This window comes from Chiloscyllium punctatum, chromosome 46 (genome assembly GCF_047496795.1).
Source record: "Chiloscyllium punctatum isolate Juve2018m chromosome 46, sChiPun1.3, whole genome shotgun sequence".
Lineage (NCBI taxonomy): Eukaryota > Metazoa > Chordata > Chondrichthyes > Orectolobiformes > Hemiscylliidae > Chiloscyllium > Chiloscyllium punctatum.
This window is the reverse complement of record NC_092784.1, coordinates 58,389,002-58,412,289: the sequence shown is the minus strand read 5'-3', so window position 1 is coordinate 58,412,289 and position 23,288 is coordinate 58,389,002. Positions and strand designations below refer to the sequence as shown.

The 23,288-nt window shown below is 48.9% G+C and overlaps 1 protein-coding gene across 1 annotated transcript in view; it reads left to right on the top strand.

The window, feature by feature from the left end:
• Positions 1-1,936: 1,936 nt before the first annotated feature.
• Positions 1,937-23,288, top strand: part of LOC140468147 (proto-oncogene vav-like) — a 134,875-nt gene continuing 113,523 nt past the window's right edge. The window contains exon 1 of the mRNA XM_072564352.1: positions 1,937-2,357. Within this exon, the coding sequence (XP_072420453.1) occupies positions 2,154-2,357 (204 nt within the window). The 5' untranslated portion in view covers positions 1,937-2,153. The remainder of the gene's footprint in view (positions 2,358-23,288) is intronic.

Sequence of the window (23,288 nt, the reverse complement as noted above, 5' to 3'; positions counted from 1 at the left end):
CCACAGATGGGACAGAGGAAGTGTTTCGGGGATACCCTCAAGGCCTTACTGGGAGAGGTGCGGCATTCCCACAGCCACCAGCCCAGGACTGACCAAAGTGGAGAAGGTGCATCCGGGAAGGCGTCGATCTCCCCGAGACTTGCCATCTGGGGTGGGGAGGTGCGGGGGTGGGGTGGGGAGGGTAGCAGTGAAAGGGGTGCTCTACCACACCAGCGCCCCACCCACCCCTTCCCGTGACCACCTCCTGGCCCAAGTGTACCAGAGCCTGTGGTAACCGCATTGGTCTGTACAGCCCCCTACAACTCACCCTGAGAGTGGGAGAGAGTCATCCTCATCTACAAGGGACTGCCAATGAATGGATGAACTGGGGAGGGGAGGGAGCATGAAAAAGGATCTGCATTTATCTAGTACCTTGGGATGCCTCAAAGCGGTGTGAGTCGAGAGTGTGTTGCTGGAAAAGCACAGCAGGTCAGGCAGCATCCGAGGAGCAGGAGGATCGGTGTTTCAGGCATAAGCCCTTCATCAGGAATTCCTGATGAAGGCCTATGCCCGAAACATCGATCCTCCTGCCCCTTGGACGCTGCCTGACCTGCTGTGCTTTTCCAGCACCACACTCTCGACTCTGATTTCCAGCATCTGCAGTCCTCACTTTCTCCTCAAAGTGGTGTAAGTGTGGCAGATGATGAAGTTTAGTCACTGCTGACTCGGCGGGGGGGTGGGGGGGGGCAAGTTCTTGTTTCTTTTTTTCATTCACTCCCAGGTTGAGGACATCCCTGGTCAGGACAACATTGTTTCCTCCCACAGTCCAAAAGATGTGCAGGTCAGGTGAATTGGCCATGCTAAATTGCCCGTAGTGTTAGGTAAGGGGTAGATGTAGATGTAGGGGTATGGGTGGGTTACGCTTCGGCGGGGCGGTGTGGACTTGTTGGGCCGAAGGGCCTGTTTCCACACTGTAAGTAATCTAATCTAATCTAATTTACTGCCCATCCCTAATTACCCTGAGAGCAACTAAGAATCAGAGGATCATATAGACCGTTTGGCCCAACCTGACCATAATCCTAAACTAAACTAGTCCTACCTGCCTGCTCCTGGCCCAAATCCCTCTAAACCTTTCCTATCCATGTCCTTATCCAAATGTCATTTAAATCTTCTAACTGTCCCCACATCCACCACTTCCTCAGGAAGTACATTCCACATACGAACCACCCAAAATATTTGCCCCATTGTATCATTTTTAAACCTCTCTCCTCAAAAATACACCCCCTCATCTTGAAACTCCCCCATCCAAGGGAAAAGACACCTGCCATTCACCTTATCTATACCCCCTCATGAGTCAACCACGTTGCCGTGGGTCTGGAGTCACGTGTAGGCCAGACTGGGTAAGGCCGGCAGATTTCCCTCCCTCAGAGTGAAGCAGATGGGATTTGACAACAATGGACGATGGTCACCATTAAAGCCAGCTCTTCTGGCTCTCCTGAAGTCAAACCTTGCCACCTACCACGATGGGGATTGAACCCAAGATGGTCGAGCATTTGCCTGGGTTTGATGAGACGCCAATTCAGACACCACCACGGTCGCCTCACGATAGCTGAGCTTCACGAGGGCAAGGCCAAACTCTTTGACAACAAGTCGCGCTTTTTTATCCCCCCCCCCTTTTTTGAAAGCTCCCCCTTGCACTGTGGAGATTAGTTTTACTTTCTGGAGAAAATGAGGCTTTCCCAGAGCGTGCTCTCCTGGTCGGAAGGCAAATTATTTCTGATGTGCAGTGGTTGTGGTTTCGTGGGAGGGAGAAATAAAGGGGAAGGCTCTTCTGAGCTGCAACACATTGAAAAGAATCAGGAAGAGACTGTCTTTTATTTAAATAGCTAGCGTGCCGTTGTTTGAGATGAATCATTCTCTTCTGGGAGCTGCAGCCTGAGAGGAACTTGCTGTCAGGACTACTACTCCCACAATGCTTCACAGCTCTCGTTGGTGAATCTTTAATCTCAGTTGGAAAGAGGAAGGACCGGCTGGTTCAAAAAACAAGCTACTCTCTGGAGGAAACAGTCAAGACGGGAAATGCGCTGAACAGGTGGCAGGCCAGGGGGGTTTGCGTTTTGAGTTTAATTCTGCTCCCTTCCGTCTGTGTGATCGCAGCCAGAGCCGCCTGGGCGATGGAGAACTGGCGGCAGTGTGCCAACTGGCTGATCGAGTGTAAAGTGTTGCCCCCCAACCACAGGGTGACCTGGGCCAACGCTCAGGTCTGCGACTTGGCCTGGGCTCTGAGAGATGGCGTCCTCCTCTGTCAGCTCCTCAACAACCTCCGGCCTCACTCCATCAACCTCAAGGAGATCAACTTGCGGCCTCAGATGTCCCAGGTAGGTTCTGGCACCTTCCGTGGCAGCCGCGTCAGCCGGGATAGATGTGGAAGCACTCCGACAGATCTCACCTCTTCCCTCTCTGTGCCCCCTGCCCCCACCTGACCACAAACAGTTGCTCTCAGTTACAGTGATCGGTTCCTTTTGTAGTCCCTGGTTTGCGCTGGGATGGCTGGCTGTAAAAATAGGCTGAGACCACTCTGCCCCTCCCGTCTGTCCCACTGTTCGCAGTCTCAATTCCTTTTGACCCTTGATTCCTCAGCCCTGACAAACCGATATCAACTGCAGTTTAGAAACATTAATTTGACCCTGACATCGCTCCCTCGAGTGACCTGGCTTGAATTTTGAGGTTCTGCCAACCCACTCCCCACCCCCCCACAACCCATGCAACCTTGTTCAGCACCCCTTCCCAAGCCCAGTTAGAGGAAGTTGTTTCTCTGTACTGAATTCTTTCATTAACTTGAACATTGCAATTAGATCACCTCTACACTCAGGGGAATGCATGCCTTTTGTCTTTACCATCTGCACTCAGAGGTTGAACCCTTTCCATTTCTGCTCAGGGGCCAGGGTGTTCATTGCGCCTACTCTGAATGGCCTCAGTGCTATCCCTTTAACCAAAAACAGAGAGCATATGAGAGTCCAGTCACTGACCATCCCACAATAGTCAGTCCTCACTGAGTTCCCTATGCTCAGTACTGAAGGCTGGGTGTGGGGCGAGGGAGGACAAAAACATCCCTACAGTGTGGAAACAGGCCATTTGGCCCATTGAGTTCACACTGACCCTCTGGAGAGCATCCCACTCTGTCCCATCCCATCCCTGTAACCCTGCATTTCCCCATGGCTAACCCACCTGGCCTGCACATCCCTAGATACTGTGGCCAATTTCCCATGGCCAATCCGTCCTAACCTGCACATATCTTTGGATGGTGGGAGGGAACCAGAGCAAACCCCCATAGACCCGGGGAGAATGTACAAACTGCACGCAGACAGCCGCCCGAGGGTGGGATCAAACCCCGGTCCCTGGTGCTGTGAGGCAGCAGTGCTAACCACTGGTGAGAGCTGAGGATCTCTCAGCCCACCAGGAGTCCATATTTTGTCCTGGTTGAGATAGGGACAGGTTCCAGAAAGAAATATCTACATCATGGGTTGTCCTTTCACACACCATGGCATTTCCTGTGAGGTGATTTTGTCTTTCTCCCTGAAGGTAGCTTCTATTTCAATCCAGGGAACTGAGGTGAACTTCCGCCAACTTTAGCTCCTTTATCCATCATCACACAATCCTTTCTCTGTCGGTGTTGTGTGTTTGTTTTTTACCGACCTCACTCAGTTCCCTCAAATGCTTTGACTCTCTTCTCAAAATGGCCCTTCTTCTTCACAGAGAGCAGGCTATTCCACTGCAGTAGTAATCACCTATCCAGGCCCACCCCCCCCCCCCCCTCTCTCTCTCTTATACACACAAACACCCGCGCATACACACATCCGCACACACACATATGCACATACACTCATGCACACACACTCATACACACGCAGAGACACACACACACATGCACGAAGATGCACACATGCACAGACACACACACACATGCACAGACACACACACACATGCACAGACACACTTGCACACATACATGATCTTCCGCCTCGGAACACTTCAACCCCAGGGCATCAATGTGGACTTCAACAGCTTCCTCATTTCCCCTTCCCCCACCTCATCCTAGTTTCAAACTTCCAGCTCAGTTACTGTCTCCTTGACTTGTCCTACCTGCCTATCTCCTTTTCCACCTATCCACTCCACCCTCTCCTCCCTGACCTATCACCTTCATCTCCTCCCCCACTCACCCATTGTACTCTATGCTACTCTCTCCCCACCCCCACCCTCCTGTAGCTTATCTCTCCACGCTTCAGGCTCACTGCCTTTATTCCTGATGAAGGGCTTTTGCCCGAAACGTCGATTTCGCTGCTCCTTGGATGCTGCCTGAACTGCTATGCTCTTCCAGCACCACTAATCCAGAATCTGGTTTCCAGCATCTGCAGCCATTGTTTTTACCCCATACATGAATGCATGCCCACACAAAAATAAACACACAAATGCACGCACACATACATAGCCAACACTGTCACTCACTTGTATATGCATGTACACACACACAAATACACACACGTCCACAATTATCATTAGCTGCAGCTCTGTCCACTCTCTCTTCCTGCGTCAGGCTGAGACTTGTTAACTGTATTAGTGGTGCTGGAAGAGCACAGCAGTTGAGGCAGCATCCAACGAGCAGCGAAATCAACGTTTCGGGCAAAAGCCCTTGCTCGTTGGATGCTGCCTGAACTGCTGTGCTCTTCCAGCACCACTAATCCAGTATTTGGTTTTCAGCATCTGCAGTCATTGTTTTTACCTTGAGACTTGTTAACATCTGCTCCAACCCCTGGCCACTCCCTGACTGAGGACACAAATGGTAACAACCTGCATTTGTATAGCGTCTTTTGATATTGGTAAAACATCCCAATGCTTCACAGGGGTGATTGTCAATCAAAAGGTGAAATTGAACCACATGCGAAGACTTGATGGAGAGTCTCAAAGACACAGAGAGAGAGAGAGAGAGAGAGACTGCAATGTTTATGAAAGAAAGATTCAGAGCCCAGGGCCTATCGAGTCTGTGCTGGATTTGATAAATCTGACAGAGGTGCCCGGGGGCTGGAGTGGGAAGCATGCAGAGATCTCAGCAACTCGGGAAAGTTGCAGGATGATAGACGGATGGGGAAAGGGGTCGGGGGAGGGAGAGAGGGCGGGTGAGGCTGTGGAGGGTTTTGCAAATGGAGGATATGAGAATTGTCAGGATGGGAGCCCAGGGTGAAGGGACGGGGCTGGGGATTTTAAGAAAAAGAGAGAGGGTGGGCTGACATGCTGACCCAGACTGGCACCTTCCAATCCGGGCTTGGTCAGGATGAAGGAAGGAGAGACCCACCCCGGTTTTGTGGGGGAGCTGAAAGTCCGATTTGAAGGGGGGTATATGGGAGAGTGTGGGGCTGGTGAACAGACAGGAGATTTCCATCAACTAAACCCCACTGCCTTCTCTCCCTAACCTCTGGGAAAAGTGCTGACTGAGCCTGGCTCCGTGATACCCTGTCCCACATCCTGTGATTTCTGAGCAATCTGTCTCCCACAGAGAGAGAGGGGGGGTGACTGCGCAGGGATTAGGTGGGAAAACCTGCTGGCGGGACCCTTACACACAGAGTTCCCTGGAGTTCCCGGGAATAGTGACAGGGATTGGAAAGCTTAGAAGCGCGTGGGCCAAGTGTCAGGGAAATGGGGTGTGTGTGAATGGACATTTTGTCGGTGTGGACCAATCATAGGAATTGAATTGAATGGAATTGAATTTATTGTCGCGTGTACCGAGGCACAGTGAAAAGCTTTGTCTTGTGAGCAATACAGGCAGATCACAGAGTTAAGTCGCATAGATAAGTAAATAATAGGGAAACAGCGGCAAAAACAAAAACACAGGGACAGGCGAATGTTAAGGGTTTGTGAGTCCATTCAGTATTCGAACAACAGTAGGGTAGAAACTGTTGTGAAACCGGCTGGTGCGTGTGTTCAGGCGTCTGTACCTTCTCCCCAATGGCAGAGGTTGTAGATAAACGTTGCCAGGGTGGGATGGATCTTTGAGAATGCTGGCAGCCTTTCCTTGACAGCGGGGCCTGGTAGATGGGAGCTTTGTGACAGGAGGGATGTCATGCTTTCTTGAACGGGTAACGGATCGCCTTTTGCAGTAGTGCAGGGAGAATGGGGTCTGTCAGGGCTCTGTCTGTCACTGTAACGACATATGCAAGAGCAGGGAATTAGCGGGGGCAGACCAATCTACACTGTTTTTTAATTGCAAAAGTATTCATAAAAATATCTTGATGTGCACTAACATAGCTGGCTTCTGTGCAGTAGCGTATGAAGAAACAGACAGTGGAGTTTGATTCTAACTAGCAAACAAACCCCAAGGCATTTGTAACTTGTATGAGATTATACTGACATGTGAGAGAAGACACAGGTACAGGCGAATGTTAAGAGTTTGTGAGTCCATTCAGTATTCTAACAACAGTAGGGTAGAAACTGTTACGAAACCAGCTGGTGCGTGTGGCCCCACAAGCGTGCGTATACTAACATGCCCGTAGTGTTAGGTAAGGGGTAAATGTAGGGGTATGGGTGGGTTGCGCTTTGGCGGGGGCGGTGTGGACTTGTTGGGCCGAAGGGCCTGTTTCCACACTGTAATCTAATCTAATCTAAAAAGACAAATTTTCACAGCATGTTCATCTGTGGCTCTCTGTTCCTTTTGTCCCTGGAGTTTTAAGGGGATTGGAGGGGGCCTGACCTGGGTGAGGATACCCCTGGCACTTACTGAAGCACTCATGATGCTGGTATTCACCCACTGAGCTGAATGATTTTAAACGGGATCAAAGTTTTATTGTTGTAACCTTCAACAATATAGGACTTCCTCATAGATCTTGTTGTTGGGTAACTTTATTGTGCATCTCAGTAAAGGACAAGGCAAGGTACCTCTCTGGAGTTCAGCACGCAGTAACTCACCATTGGCAAGCCCTTTGTATCTCACATATCCCAGTTTAAAACACTAGGCATTAAGATACGGTGAAGGGATAGTTCAGTCACTATAGTGTCAGAGTATTTTCTCTCAGGAGGGAGAGATGATTGGTGGTGGTTTAACCTGAGGGTCAGGCAAGGAGAGAGGCTGGGAATCATTGAATTACCTACAGCTGTGGAAGCAGGTCATTCAGCCCATCAAGTCTACACCAACCCTCCGAAGTGCAGCCCACCCAGACTGACCCACCTGTCCTATCCCTGTAACCCCACGTTCCCATGGCTGACCCACCCAGCCTGCACAAAAAGGGCTATTTGGCATGGCCGATCTACCCTCACCTGCACATCTTGGTGGCTGTGGGAGGAAACCGCAGCAGACCCCTGGGGAATGTGTAAACTCCACCCAGACTGTAGCCCAAGGCTGGAAGCAAACCTGGGTCCCTGGTGCTGCAAGGCAGCAGGGCTAACCACTGAGACACTGCGGTCTGGAAGTCTCCCTGTACAAAAGAGGGAAGTGGATGAGCTGTGTTGAAAGAGACATGGTAACCTCAGCCGGTGTGGGAATTGAACCCATGCTGTTGGTTTGGGTTGTACCAACCTGCTGGGACCAGCCATTGGAGTCAACTGTATCATAGAATCCCTACAGTGTGGAAACAGGCCCTTTGGCCCAACAAGTCTACACCAACCCTCTGAAGAGTATCCCACCCAGACCCCTTCCCCATTACTTTGCATTTCTCCTGACTAATGCACCTAACCTGCACAGTCCAAAGATAGACAAGTTAGGGTGGATTGGTGGTGTTAAGTTACCTCATAGTGTCCAGGGAGGTGCAGGTTAGTTGGATTAGCCGTGGGAAACGCAGGGTTACAGGGTTTGGGTGGGATGCTCTTCAGAGGGTCGGTTTGCACTTGACAGGCCGAATCCATACGGCAGGGATTCTTTAAGTAGCCGGTTTCTCATCATCGCCCCTGAAGAGAACCAGGAATGGTGCCATTACGACATTCCTGCTGGAGAAACAGGCGGCACCCGTGTCCAGGGAGGTGGCAGAGAGCAGTAGTGGACTCTCCCTCTTTATGGGTATTTAAGCGGGCATTGGATAGGTATATGGAGGATAGTGGGTTAGTGTAGGTTAGGTGGGCTTTGATCGGCGCAACATCGAGGGCCGAAGGGCCTGTACTGCACTGTATTCTTCTATGTTCTATGTTCTATGTAAATCCAGATGGCAGTCAAATCCTACTGCCCCCTTCCTCTGGGGTCCATTAGGAATTCCCTCTTCATTCCTGTGTCCTGGGAAGGGTGCTCGAGAGAAAGTGGTTTGGAATCCTCCCCATACAAAAGAGGGAAGCTGATGGGCTGGATTGAAAGGGAACATGCGATGGTCTTTCTGGTCAGTTGCGTTTCTTGGTTAGCCTTGGATATCTTCCCGTTTTGCTGCAGTGATGGGGGGGGGGGGGGGGGGGGGGGGGGGGGGGGGTTGCATGGGAGTGGGTCAGTCGGGTATCACCCTCACTTCATGTTCCACAGGCTGTGGGCTTGAGTCCTACCCCAGGGAACCTGAGTGTAGAAATCGAGGAGGTTAGTCTCAGTTCACTATTGAGGGAGTGCTACACTGTCAGGGGGGTGCTGTGCTCAAACTGAGATTCATCCTGGCCTTCCAGTTGGATGTAAATGATGGTGCCGTGTTGTTTGAAGGGAAGTTGTTGGAGGAATCATAGAACAATACAGCGCAGAGCTGGCCGTTCGGCCCTCGATTTTGCGCTGACCTGTGAACTATTCTCAGCTCGTCCCCCTGCACTCTCCCAGAATCCAGGCCAGTGCTCACCCCTCAGATATTTTCTAAGCCACCCATTCAGAGGTGTTATGACAAATCTCTGGAACCGTTGAGACCTGAACTCATGTCTCCTGGCTCAGAGGCACCAAAAACAGATGGTCTGACAGCTGAATGTTGTTGTTGTTGTTTTGATGTGGAGGTGCCAGTGTTGGACTGGGCTGGACAAAGTCAGAAGCCACACAACACTGGCTTGGGCTCCAACCGGTTCATTTGAAAACGCAAGCTTTCGGAACACGGTTGGACTATAACCGATGTCATCTCCCTTCTGACTTTGCCGTGCAAAGATTGTCTGCTATGTTTCCTCCACTACATTTCATCTCTGGTCAAGCAACTTGACGTGTCCTGGGAATGTGACAGGTCATATATAAATGAAGCACTTTTTAAAACCTACGAGGCAGCAATGGTAGGGAGGATTGGAAAGACTTTGATTCTTACCTTTAGAAGGACATTAGGGACCACCAACTGGACATGTGTGGGGTTTGTTGAAGAGTGAGATATATAAACTTTTCCAAACTTCTAGACACCTCATTGCATGTTCCTTTCAACACAGCTCACCTGCCTCCTTCTTTTATATGGGGAGAATTGCTGGCTTCTGACCTGTCACCAGCACAACCAGTGTTCTGCTGATGAAACATCGCTCTTTAGGAACGACATGTAAATACTATGTTGACTGTCTCAACAGGCTTGTGCTGGTGAACACATTGCAACACTGTTCTTGTCAGTGCGGAGTCTGGCAATCACACTTCCAACTGCGAGGGTTATGGGAAAGAGAGGTCACTATCGGAACGATGTCGGGAAATTTGAAAGGGTTCAGAAAAAGATTTCCAAGGATGTTGCCAGGGTTGGAGGGTTTGAGCTACAAGGGAGAGGCTGAACAGGCTGGGACTGCTTTCCCTGGAGCATCGGAGGCTGAGGGGTGACCTTATAGAGGTTTACAAAATCGTGAGGGGCATGGATAGGATAAATAGACAAGATCTTTTCCGCAGGGTAGGGGAGTCCAAAGCTAGAGGGTGTGAGTTTAAAGTGACAGGGGAAAGATATAAAAGGGTTCTGAGGGGCAGCCTTTTCACGCAGAGGGTGGTACGTGTATGGAATGAGCTGCCAGAGGAAGTGATGGAGTCTGGTACAACAGCAATATTTAAAAGGCATCTTGATGGATATATGAATAGGAAGGGTTTAGAGAGATATGGGCCAAGTGCTGGCAAATGGGACTAGATTAATTTAGGATATCTGGTCGGTGTGGATGAGTTGGACCGAAGGGTCTGTTTCCGTGCTGTACATCTCTCTGACTCTCAGTCATCCTGAGGGTCTCCCTGTCATCTTGTAACAGAGGTGTAATCGTGTCTCACTGTGCTGTGAAACTTCCATTCCCTGGTCTCATAACTTTCCGAAATCTCCGCGGTCCTTCAATTCCGGCCTCACGTGGATCCCTGATTTGAGTCTTCCCAGCTTTGTCGCCATTGCCTGGACCCTTCTTAAACCCCAACCCCCCCAACCCCCCCCCCCCCCAACCCCAAGCACCCTGGATGATGCTTCTTATGCCTGACACATGGTGTTGTGTTTCATCTGATTATATTCTTGTGAGGCCCCTTGGGGTCAAGATAAAGTGCTATAAGAATGCAGGTTACTATTTTGGTCTGTTAGATGGGAAGGGATTGTACACAGGCTTTGAGGACGATGAAACAAGTCCCCAGTAGACATTGCTGTGATGTTGTTAACTGGATCCCAATGGCGAATCCAAATCACAAACTCTTTTCTTGAGAATTGAGGAGGTCTTTCATCTCTCAGAAGATAGTGAGCCTGTGGAACTCTTAAGGTCTGTCCAGGCTGGATCATTCCGTATATCCTGGGCTGATGGATTTTTAATCAGAAAGGAATCAAAAAAGTTAAAAATCTGGAATTAATAATCGACTGAATAGCTATTGTTGGGGGGGGGGAAGTCGCCATTGGTCTCAGTAATGACTTTCAAGGGAAGCAAATCCACCATCCATACCTGATCTGGCCTACATGTGACTCCAGACCCACAGCAATGGGGGTGACTCCCATCCACCTTCTGAAATGGCCAAGCAAGCTACTGAATTCAAGGGCAATAAATGCTGGCCCAGCCAGGGGTACCCACATCCCACCAGTCAATTTAAAACAGAGAGAGAGCTAGCAACCAACCTGTTCAGAGATGTCAAGACACACCTTCTGGAGAAGGTCAGACTTGAACCCAGCTCAGAGGCTGGGACACTGCCACTGGCACCAGAAATGCCTGCTGAAGGTAGTTAGAATCAAAGAATCCCTCCAGTGTGGAAGCAGGTCATTTGGTCCATCAAGTTCAAATTGTGAACAGCATCCCACTGTAACCCTGCATTTCCCATGGCTAACCCACTTAACCTGCACCTCCTTGGACAATTTAGCATAGCCAATCCACCCTAACTTGCACATCTTTGGATTGTGGGAGAAAACTGGAGTACCCGGAGGAAACCCACGCAGACACGGGGAGAATGTGCAAACTCCACATGGACAGACACTCAAATCCCTGGGTCCTTGGTGCTGTGAGGCAGTAGTGCTACCCACTGAACCATCACGTGTTTATCCTTCACGTGAATAGTACAATGAACATACGTTAACAGGAGTACTAGACAAAGGGGTATGGATTACCATGATGATGGGATCCCTGACAGCACTAACTATGAATAGTAGCAGCAATGGCATGGCATCGTGGCAAGTTATTTAACCTCAGATGGTGCCTCACGTTGTGATTACAGAAGTTGAGATCCTAAATGAAAATGAAACATATGGGGGGGGGGGGTACAATCTGGAACAGAACTTTTTCCTTGCAAGAATTGAGGAACTTATTCATGTTCCACCAACATAAGTTCATTGTATTTGCATGAGGGACTATAACAGTCAACCCTTCTCAAAATAAAAGTCAAGATACTGACAGGATCTGTGTAATCGAGTCGATCAGACTGAAATGCTGGGGTGGGTTGTAGGGAGCCACCAGCAAGGTTATTACATGACACGGAAGAAAATGGCAAGAAATCGTGAAGAAGTGGGTCAGGTTTACGATGACAGTAAAGTGAACCTGGTTACACAGTGTGGACACTGTCTGTCACACAGCGCACAGTGTGGGCACTGTCTGTCACACAGCGCACAGTGTGGTGAGGGAGTAACGCTGGGATATGGGGTTTCCAACTCTACCCCCTCTTGCACATCCATCCTTTTCTCAAGGCACCATTGTCATCCCCATCAGAGAGAGACCTAACGGTTAAGGTACCTAATTCTTTGAAGTTTGCATCACTGGTAGGCAGGGTGGTTAAGAAGGCATTTAGCACGCTTGCCTCTGAGTAAAGGAGTTGGGATGCCCTGTTGAGGTTGTACAGGACATTGGTGAGGCATCTTCTGGAGTACAGTTTCCAGTTCTGGTCACCCTGAATCTCTTCCATCCCCCTTCTTAAAGCCGTCCCTTCGAATCCACTTCGGGGACCACAACCTGCTGGAACACGCCTGGACATAACTCAGGCCCCTGGATGTCTTCAGCTGCACAAGCTGCTCGCGAACTTTAGAAAAGTGCTACACCAATCCGAGCTGTTGTTGTAAGCTCTGGGTTGGAGAAGCTGCAGCGGGCCTGGAACTGAATACCATGAACTCCAGGCTCTCAGAGGAAGTTCGGACAGGCTGTGGTTTCGGTAAAACTGAGAATCTTAAACAATTGCCTCAGGGTGAAAGATGCTGGAAGTTGGAGTTGAGATTAAATGCCACCTCTTGGATCCTCTCCAGAGTTCATAGAATGAGTAACAACAGCCATCCCAGAAATAGAAGCAACAAAGAAGTCTTTGATGAACTTATTCTTTACAAGGGGCCAACTGAATGAGGGTGTTATGACTCTTGCAAGCCACTTTCTTGGGAATTCATTCAATTCCAATTGCACTGAGCTGTGAGCTAAAGTCCAACCCTGGAGTACTGGGTGCAGCTTTGGTCTCCTTACTTGAGAAAGAATGTACAGGCACTGGAGGGAATGCAGAGGAAGTTCACTAGTTTGGTTCCAGAGTTGAGGGGGTTGGCCTATGAGGAGAGACTGAGTAGACTGGGATTATATTCATTGGAATTTAGAAGAATGGGGGGGGGGGGTATCTTATAGAAGCATGCTAAATTATGTAAGGATTAGATAAAATAGAAGTAGGGAGGACGTTTCCACTGGGGGGGGTGGTGGAACTAGAACTAGGGGGCATAGCGTCAAAATTAGAGGGAGCAGGTTTAGGACTGAGCTGACGAGAAAGGTCTTCACCCAAAGGGTTGGGAATCTGTGGAATTCCCAGGGAAGCAAACGAGGCTTCCTCATCAAATGTTTTTAAAGCTAAGACGATTTTTTGAACACTAAAGGAACAAAAGGTACTGGTGAGGGGGTGGGTAAGTGGAGCTGAGTCCATGAAAAGATCAGCCATGATCTTATTGAATGGGGGAGCAGGGGGGGTGGAAGGGCCAGACGGCCTACTCCTGCTCCTGGTTCTTGTCTTCGAACCCAACCTCGGGAAATGTGGATTTATCTGTCTCAGTGCATGGCCTTCCTCTTGGGTGATCAGCTGTGGCCCATTGAGTGGGTGGGGAACTACAAAGCTGTGCATTTATACAGCAGTTTTCAACGGGGTAACTCCACGCAATGAGGCATCTTCTAAAATTGCAATAGTTGTTGAAAAGTGACAGCAAATTTGCATAAATCAAATTTCCACAAACTGTAAAATGCTACTGGGCAGATTGTTTGTTCCTCTTCTGGGATAAATATTAACCAGGAGAGTGAGGTAGGCTGAGACGGTTCCTTGGAATCTATCACATCCACACAATGAATATTGATCAGCCAATAAACTGCATCTTGTTTAGAATCATAGACTCCCTACAGTGTGGAAGCAGGCCGTTCAGCCCATTGAGTCCACACCAATCCAGTGAAGGGTCGCTCCCCTACCCTATCCCTGTAACCCTGCATTTCCCATGGCTAAGCCACCCAGCCTGCAAATCTTTGGACTGTGGGAGGAAACCGGAGCACCCGGAGGAAACCCGCACAGATATGGGAAGAATGTGCAAACTCCAGGGGCAGCACGGTGGCTCAGTGGTTAGCACTGCTGCCTCACAGCACCAGGGACCCTGGTTCGATTCCTGCTTCGGGTGATTGTTAGTGTGGAGTTTGCACGTTTGCCCTGTGTCTGTGTGGGTTTCTTCCCACAATCACAAAGATTAGATTAGATTAGATACCCTACGGTGTGGAAACAGGCCCTTCGGCCCAACGAGTCCACACCACCCCCCCCCCGAAGAGTAACCCACCCAGACCCATTCCCCTACCCTATATTTACCCCTGACTTACGCACCTAACACTACGGGCAATTTAGCATGGCCAATTCACCTGACCTGCACATCTTTGGACTGTGGGAGGAAACTGAAGCACCCGGAGGAAACCCACGCAGACACGGGGAGAACGTGCAAACTCCACACAGACAGGCAGGAATTGAACCCAGGACCCTGGTTCTGTGAGGCATTGCTAACCACTGAGCCATTGTGCCACCCATATGTGCAGGCCAGGTGAATTGGCCATGCTAAATTGCCCATGGTGTTAGGTGTATTAGTCAGGGTTAAATATAGGGTAAGGTAATAGATCTGGGTGGGTTACTCTTCAGAGGGTCGGTATGGACTTGTTGGGCCAAAGGGCCTGTTTCCACACTGTAGGGAATCTAGTCTAATCCACACAGACAGTTGCCTGAGGCTGGAATCAAATCTGGGTCCCTAGTGCGGTGAGGCAGCAGTGCTAACCACTGAACCACTAAATTTAAGGCAAGTTTTCTATTTAACACACTTTAGTGGTTTTATTTTCCCATTGTAAACCCAGTAGGCTCTGAGATAAAGACAGGGACAGAGGGAGGTAGTAGTGAACTACCCCCATCACAAACTGGTATTAGTCAGTATCAGAGTGACAGACAGCAAGGATCATAAAGTTAAACAAAGAACTGCAGACACTGGGAATCTGAAATAAAGACAGAAATTGCTGGAGAAACTCAGCAGGTCTGGCAGCATCTGTGCAGAGGGAAAGCAGAGTTAACACTTCAAGTCCCACTCGGAGGAAGAGTCATCGACCTCTGCTTTCTCGCTCTCTGCTCTGACACGCTGAGTTTCTCCAGCAATTTCTGTTTTGGTTTCAATGACTGATGTCAAGAGCAACATTGCCCTGTGCCGTGCCCAACCCCCCCCCCCCCAAACCCTCCCCCCCCCCCATTGCTCTCTTGTCATTCATATTCACTGAGGAGGAGAAGATGCATGACTTCCTGTGTGGTATCTAAAAGCCAGCAGTCCCCCATACCCAGGCCAAGTTATCTCCCTCCCCCATGTTGTGGGAATTCACATTGAACCACGTAAAGAACAAAGCTGCCCTTTGCTAACAAACCACAACCTTTGGTTTGGGCCGTTCTGCTGGTCAGTGACTCATTCTGAGCATATTACTAATAATGAGCCAACTACGGCGCATATTGCTAAGTGGCCCATCACAATCCCCCATTATAAAACTGAAACACAGCTGACCAGGATCAACTTTCTCTGTCAGAGCCGTAAACCTCTCACTGACAGTGTAGGTCTTAGGTCATCGAGATATACAGCACGGAAACAGACCCTTCGGTCCAACCCGTCCATGCCGACCAGATATCCCAACCCAATCTAGTCCCACCTGCCAGCACCCGGCCCATATCCCTCTAAACCCTTCCTCTTCATATACCCATCCAAGTGCCTTTTAAATGTTGTTATTTTACCAGCCTCCACCACATCCTCTGGCAGCTCATTCCACACACGTACCACCCTCTGTCTGAAAACGTTGCCCCTGAGGTCTCTTTTAAATCTTTCCCCTCTCACCCTAAACCTATGCCCTCTAGTTCTGAACTCCACCACCCCCAGGGAAAAGACTTTGTCTATTTACCCTATCCATGCCCCTCATGATTTTATAAACCTCTATAAGGTCATCCTTCAGTCTCCGACACTCCAGGGAAAACACCCCTAGCCTATTCAAACTCTCCCTATAGCTCAAATCCTTGACAAGATAAATAGAAGAGTTACTTTCTAAAATCCGAGGATGGTTGCATGCTGGGGCCATAATGGAGCTATTGACTTAATTGATCATAAGAACATCAGAACCAGGAGCAGGAGTAGGCCGCCTGACCCCTCGAGCCTGCTCCACCATTCAATAGGGTCACGGCTTATCATTTTCATGGACTCAGCTCCACTTACCCACCCTCTCACCCTTAATTCCTTTTACTGATCAAAAATAAATCTGGTCTCCGTACTTGAGAAAGGATGCAGTGGTGCTGGACGAGGTGATGGGTGAAAGTGAGGCCTGCAGATGCTGGAGCTCAGAGTCGAGAGTGTGGTGCTGGAAAAGCACAGCAGGGTCAGGCAGCGTCCGAGGGGCAGGAGAATCGACGTTTCGGTCATAACGTTTCGGACGTTTTAGGAATGTCTGGAAGGGGTGCAGAGGAGGTTCCCTAGCTTGGTCCAGGATTGTGAGGAGAGGCTGAACCGGAACTATACACATTGGAATTTAGAAGAGTTGGGGGGGGGGGGGGGAGGAGGGAGCTGGTTGCATTCTCACAGACACATATAAAATTAGGAAGGGAATGGATAAGATGGAAGCAGGGAGGTTTATTCCACTGGGGGGAATGGAACTAGAATGGGGGGGGGGGGAGGGGGAGCAGGTTTAGGACTGAGCTGAGGAGGAACTTCTTCACCCAGAGGGTTGGGAATCTGTGGAATTCCCTGCCCAGGGAAGCAGTTGAGACTACCTCGTTGAGTGTTTTTAAGGCAAAGATAGATAATTGGGGCAATAAACCTCGATCAAAGATGAAGGATAGAATTGAAAAGCTGATGTTAAACTTGTGGTAAACCCTTGGTTTGAGCAGACTGAGATGTTGAGCGCCGTGCTTGTCTCCATGTTACAAAAAGAGGAGATAGACGCATTGTAAAAAAAAAAAATTGCAAAAGAAAATGATTTATAATGATGACACCTGAAATGAGGTAATGCCAACAGCAAGGCTGACCCAGAGTGGGTCTGTTTTATCCCCTCTAGAGAGAAAAAAAACCAGAAGTTGATGAAATCTGATGAAAGCCTTTAATTTAAAAAAAATAACTCATGGGGTGTGGACATCAAAGGCCAGGTCAGCATTTATTGCCCTCCCTTATTGCCCAGAGAGCAGTTAAGAGTCAACCGCATTAGTGTGGGTCTGGAGTCACATGTAGGCCAGACTGGGTAAGGACGGCTGGTTCTTCCTCCCTAGGGGATATTAGTGAACCAGATGGGGTTTTTACAACAATTGACTGACAGTGGGCGTTATTAGACTAGATTTTAATTACAGATTTTTAAAACAAAGAAAATAGGAGACATTTGGCCCTTCAAACCTACCCCGTTATTTAATATGATCAGGGCTGACCATCCAGTTCCCTGTCCATATCTCTTAACCTTCAAGATCGCGATCTAACCCCTTTGAGTGAAATCGGATCTTGTCATTGACCACGGAATTGAGCCCAGTGTCCTGAACATTAGTGTCATCGCCACTACACCACTGTCTCTCCTTGATTGGTGAAGGGGGTCAGTAGGAGAGATGTAACTATGGGGCAGCCCAGGGCTGGGGCCTTAAATATCAGGTGGTCACTAGTAAATCCAATAGGAAGGCCACAGGAGAAAGATGTCTACCCAGGAGCTGCTACGAGTGTGGTACCACTTGGAGCAGATGAATAACAGAGATGTGTTGAAGGGGAAGCTGGATAACCTCAAAAGGGAGAAAGGTGTAAAAGACCAAGCGGGTGAAATACCTGCACAAAGGCTGGTATTCTGTCACCAAATCACGCTTTCTTTACTTGTGCAGAATACACTGGTTCAGGCCAGCCAGCTTGGAGTCAGTCCCCTGGAAATTCCCAAACTCCTGCTTGTACAGTCGGTTCTGCGATAGCTCAGTTCTCATATGATCTTGATAGAAAATCATCCAAGAGCCCGCAGTGTTTAAACCGATGGGGCCGGAATCGTGTTAAAGCCAACACACGTTTTGAAAAGTTCACTTGTTAGACACAGCGTTCCCACATCGCCGGCCGCGTGACAGTGAATTCACGTTTTTAATGTAACACACGTTAGAGCAGATCAATCTGGATTGTACAGCCATGGCTCTTCCTGACAGGTCCAGGTTAGCAACTCCAGTCAGCGACCACGTAGTCAATAAGATCTCTAGCTGGTTCCGATCATGCAGGGTGAGATGAAGTAAGGTTAGAGGAAGATCATGTGGAGCCTTAACACAAATGGTCTGGTCTTCTGCCGTAACCGTTCTGTCTACAATTGGATCAGAAATCACAGGAAAAGCTTTGGAACCATAATCCATGACCGTCTGTTCCACACGGGCCCACACCAGGCTGGATTTCAAGCAGGTGAGGGGGGTCCTGCCTGCTGGATGAAATTAACTGCCACTCAGGCACTTAACTGGACGGCAGAGGGCCTTCTTCTGGATCCAGGACCCTGGTGGGAAGGGAGTGCAGAGTTTGTGTCCACCTTTCGGCCAATCAGAAAGAAGCTGAAAGCTTTATGGCAAGGCAGCACCACTGAGGGGAATGGGGTTAGACTCAGCACCCAGGATCCCAGGCCAGGGGGTGACACAGGGAGGCGTCGTATAAGGTTCTGAAAGGGTTAATGTCAAAGGCTGCTTCAGGCTCCTCCCAGTCTGATGATGGTCATACGTCCCTGGGTGAGAGATCTGGAATCCAGATGGAGATCCGGGTGAGATCAGATGTGTCATTTCCACGTCCAGGTGGTCATAGGTCCTACACATGATCAACCAACTATAAGTTGTACCTATTGATTCAAATGTCTCACCAATGTTTAGACTCACCAGTCATTCAGCCCTGAACCACTGCTGATCAGAAAGTCCCTTTGACCCAATAGCGCAAGGGGATTGGTGGCAGCTCTCTACTCCAACAATGAGCTTGTTGGAGTAGTTTTCACAACACATATGGCAGGAGGCTGTGTGTTGTAGGAGGGGTGGGTTGGATCATGAATCAGCAAAGATCATCTTGACTGAGCACCTTCACCTGTGGCTGAGGTTCTTTCGATGATGGACTTCTCCAGGAGACCAGGAGCAAGCCTACATAACTAGCCTGTACGCTCCTTGGGTGGGTATTGGGGAGTAGGGGTTAATATCAATGGTAAAGGGATGGGGTCCTTAAGAGGCAACTGATTTCCCATTTAAAGGTCTCAATTGGGGGTTGGATGGGAAGCGTTCCCATCTGGGATTTAATTGGGTCAGGGACAGAAACCCCCTGGGTCCCCTTCCTCCACTCTGTGGCCTGATTAAACTCCCCAAACTGGACACATCAAATGATCATCGAGTTCCTCATTAAAGCTGATTTATATCCAGCCCTTTCATTCCTGCTCCCTTACACGGGCACATGCACGCATGTGTGTACATTCACATGATCACGCACATGCAGACATACACACATGCATATGCAGACATAGACACACAAGAACATAGCAACATTCATTGACACATACACACTCTTGCATTCACACACACATACAGGTTGTCCTGCTATAACACGTCTTTCGTTAATGTGAATTGGCTGTTATGCGATTGGATGAATAGGGAACGCTGTTTCCAAGATGGGAACTTTTAAAGCGTGTGTTGTCTGTACCGTGATTTCATCACCAACATTCTAAGGGTTGTTTGTGTTGGGCGATTTTTGTCTAATGTGGGATCACTCAGGAACGCAACTATCGCATTCTGGAAGAAATATCTGTGCACTTGAATACACGCACACACTCTCTCTCACACACGCACACACACACAGACAAGCACACATGCTCTCTCTCTCACACACACACTCTCTCTCTCTCACACACACACAAATACACACAGACAAACACACTCCCACACACACACACACACACACACACACACACACACATACACACACACACACACATACATACATACACACACACATACATACACACACATAAACACACACACACACATACATACACACACATAAACACACACACACATACATACACACACACATACATAGACACACACACATATACATACATACACACACATACATACATACACACACACACACACACACATACACACACACCCTGTTTTACAGTCCATTCAGTGCTTTTTGAAATGTAGTCCCCGCTGTGGTACAACAGTCACCGCCGCAATATTGTGCGCAGCAAGATCCTGCAGCCCAATTAAATCTATTATTGAATATGGCTCACAGGCTGTTAAATCTGGGTTTGATTCTAGCCTCGGGCGACTGTGTGTGCACATTCTCCCCGTGTCTGTGTGGGTTTCCTCCGGGTGCTCCGGTTTCTTCCCACAGTCCAAAGATGTGCAGGTTAAGGTGGATTGGCCATGCTAAATTGCCCGTAGTGTTCAGGGATGTGTAGGTTATGCACATTAGTCAGTGGTAAATGTAGGGTAGGGGAATGGATCTGGGTGGGATGCTCTTCGGAGTGGACTTGTTGGGCCGAAGGGCCTGTTTCCACACTGTAGGGAATCTGTGATTCTAAGTGTTGACTTGCACTGCCCTGAGGGATGAACCTCTCAGCTCTTCTTTGCAGTGATTACACTGGCCCCCCCAGAGAGAGGCCTTGAAGTCAGCCTGGATTCTGCACTGGGTCATGAAGCCATTGCGTTTCATATTGCCACTGAGCCACTGACACAGAATGCAAGCAGCAAAACCGAAACCAAGTTTTTGGCAAACGCCTGTACCAGGTTTCAGAGCAAGTTTGCAGATTGCTCAGCAGCCTTCTCTTCAAGTTATGTCATACTGTAGTCTGGCACACTGTTAGATAATTCACAGCCACCAGTCCCCCAGCTCAGTATAGACTGAAAATGATTCAGTCCCACTTCCTCCCTGTCAACTGTTTCCTCATAATCAGAGCAAGGCAGTGTGCAAGGCTTTTGTAGAAGGTGCTTCTGCAAAGGTGCTGGGAGTGAAGAAGACAGCTAGTTGGGTCTCTCTGCACCCTGATAGCACAGCTTCAAGTGGAAAACCAGCTTCAGGCAACAGTCAGACAGTGCTCTGATTCTGATGTTCTAATGTTGGAAACATATTAGTACATAGAATTTCAACTCCACGTATTGTAGTGCAGAGAAAATCAAATCCCACAAAGGACTTGAGGAAAAACCCAGCAGAACGTGTTCATGCTCTTTTTAAAAACCAAGCTGTTCAGATATGTCTCCTTATGCTAACACTGCACCACAAGAGTCCGTGGCTAATACATCCTGGGCCAGTTTGTCTTGAACACCTCAGAATAAGGATCGAGCACATCTGTGCACTCATTTCCGTGCTATTACTGAGCCATAGAATCCTCACAGTGTGGAAGCAGGCCATTCAGCCCATTGAGTCCATGCCGCACCTCTGAAGAGCAACCCACCTCCCTATCCCTGCATTCCCCATGGCTAACCCACCTAGCCTGCATATCCCTGGACACTATGAGCAATTTCCCATGGCCAATCCACCCTAACCTGCACATCTTTGGACTGTGGGAGGAAACCGGAGCACCCGGAGGAAACCCACACAGACACGGGGAGAATGTGCAAACTCCACACAGACAATCGCCTGGGGGTGGAATCGAACCCAGGTCCCTGGCACTGTGCGGTAGCAGTGTTAACCACTGAGCCAGTATGCATGTCTTTGTTTGCTGGCAATTCCCTCTGGGCTAGTTGTGGGGGAAGGGTGGCGGAATTGAATTCCAAGCCTTGAAGATGGGAAGTGTGCTGGGAATTTTAATTCCTGGATTAAAATCGACACGATGTGTGGTTTTCAAAGCTTTCTGTTGTGAAATTACAAACTTCAGAACTTTAATAGCTGTCCTTGGATTGGAAGAATCATCAAAGACAAACTGCTACATATGAAGTCAGCAGTAATGAACAACTGCTATAAATAACTAAGACAAGGACAGTCTTAGGTAGGGATTGAAAGCAATTAGCCGTGTCTGGGAGGAGGAGAGTTGAGGCGACATGAATAAAACTGTTTGTGGTTTATAACTGGATACGTAATGCCACCAGGACAAGGATTTAGGGAGGTCCCCACAAATCTCTGACTGTCATACCCACGGTTTGAGTGCTGGCACCACATTTCAATGTAAATGCTGTTGGCACTTTGGATATGGTAGTGACCGAGATTTTGTTGTTTGTGTGTGTATGGGTGGATGTATGTGTGGGTGGGTGTGTGTGTGGGTGTGGGTGTGTGTGCGTGAGTGTGTGTGTGTATGTGTGTGTGTGTGTGTGTGTGTGTTTGTGTGTGTGTGTGTTTGTGTGTGTGTGTGTTTGTGTATGTGTGCGAGTGTGTGTGGGTGTGCGCGTGAGGAGCTTGCGTGCGTCTGCGTGGAATTTGTGTCTGTGTTTGTGTTTGTGTGTGTGTGAGGAGCTTGTGTGTGTTTGTGAGTGTGAGAAGTGTATGTGTATGTGTGTGTGCGTGTGTGTACATGCATATATGCGCGTGTGTGTGAGTGTGAGAAGAGGGTGTTGTGGGGATGTGTGAGGAAGCAGTGGTGGGAGATGGGGACAGACCCCCATGTTCACTGTGCCTGTGCTGCTGGGTCAGGATGGGATGCCACATTGCCTGGACTTGCTTGGATTGGGCTCCTGGTTGCTCAGGGAGGACAACGTCACAGGTTAGGATGGCAATGCTCACCTCCCCCCATTCCGAACCAGCCAGCCCCCTCTCCCCTAACAGTCTATCCTCCAGTCAACTGGGCCAACTGATTGAGATGGAGTACTGTGGTGATCACCCCAACCCCCTCCCAATTCACCAACACTTTCACAACAAACAAATTGTTCAAATGAACTCTTTTAATGGCCATACAATTCCGATTAAGAGTTAAACAAATTGCTGTGGATCTGGAGTCATGTGTAGGCCCAGCCCAGGTGTGGATAAGGACAGTCGATTTCATTCCCTGAGCATCATGAGGGACACAGATGATGATGGGTGTCATGGGCACCATTTTACTGAGAGTAGTTTCATATTTCCCTTTAACTGAAATTATATTCCATCAGTTGCACATGGTGAAAGTTGAGGCCTTGCCCTCAGGGTTTTAGCTCTCAATCCAGCCACTATCCCACCACCTGCCTGTCATTAGGGGATGTGTTGGAGATGAGTTTATTTCCTGTGCTAGCTTTGTGGAGTTGGCCACTCTGTAGTGAGACAGCGATGAGAGTGCGAGGAAGGGGCTTTATGGAGAGATGCTATCTTAAAAACCACAGGAGCTGCTGAATGAAAGCTGAATGCCTTGATCTATTTACGTTTTCACTCAGTGCAGATGTCAGGCAGCCTGAGAGAAACAGTTATGACTCTAGCTGCAAAATAAACCCACCCAGTTTTAGCTTCCTTCAACATCGGTGTAGCTTGTAGTTTCTCAACTGTTGACATTATAGAACATACATAGAACATAGAACAATACAGCACAGAACAGGCCCTTCGGCCCACGATGTTGTGCCGAAC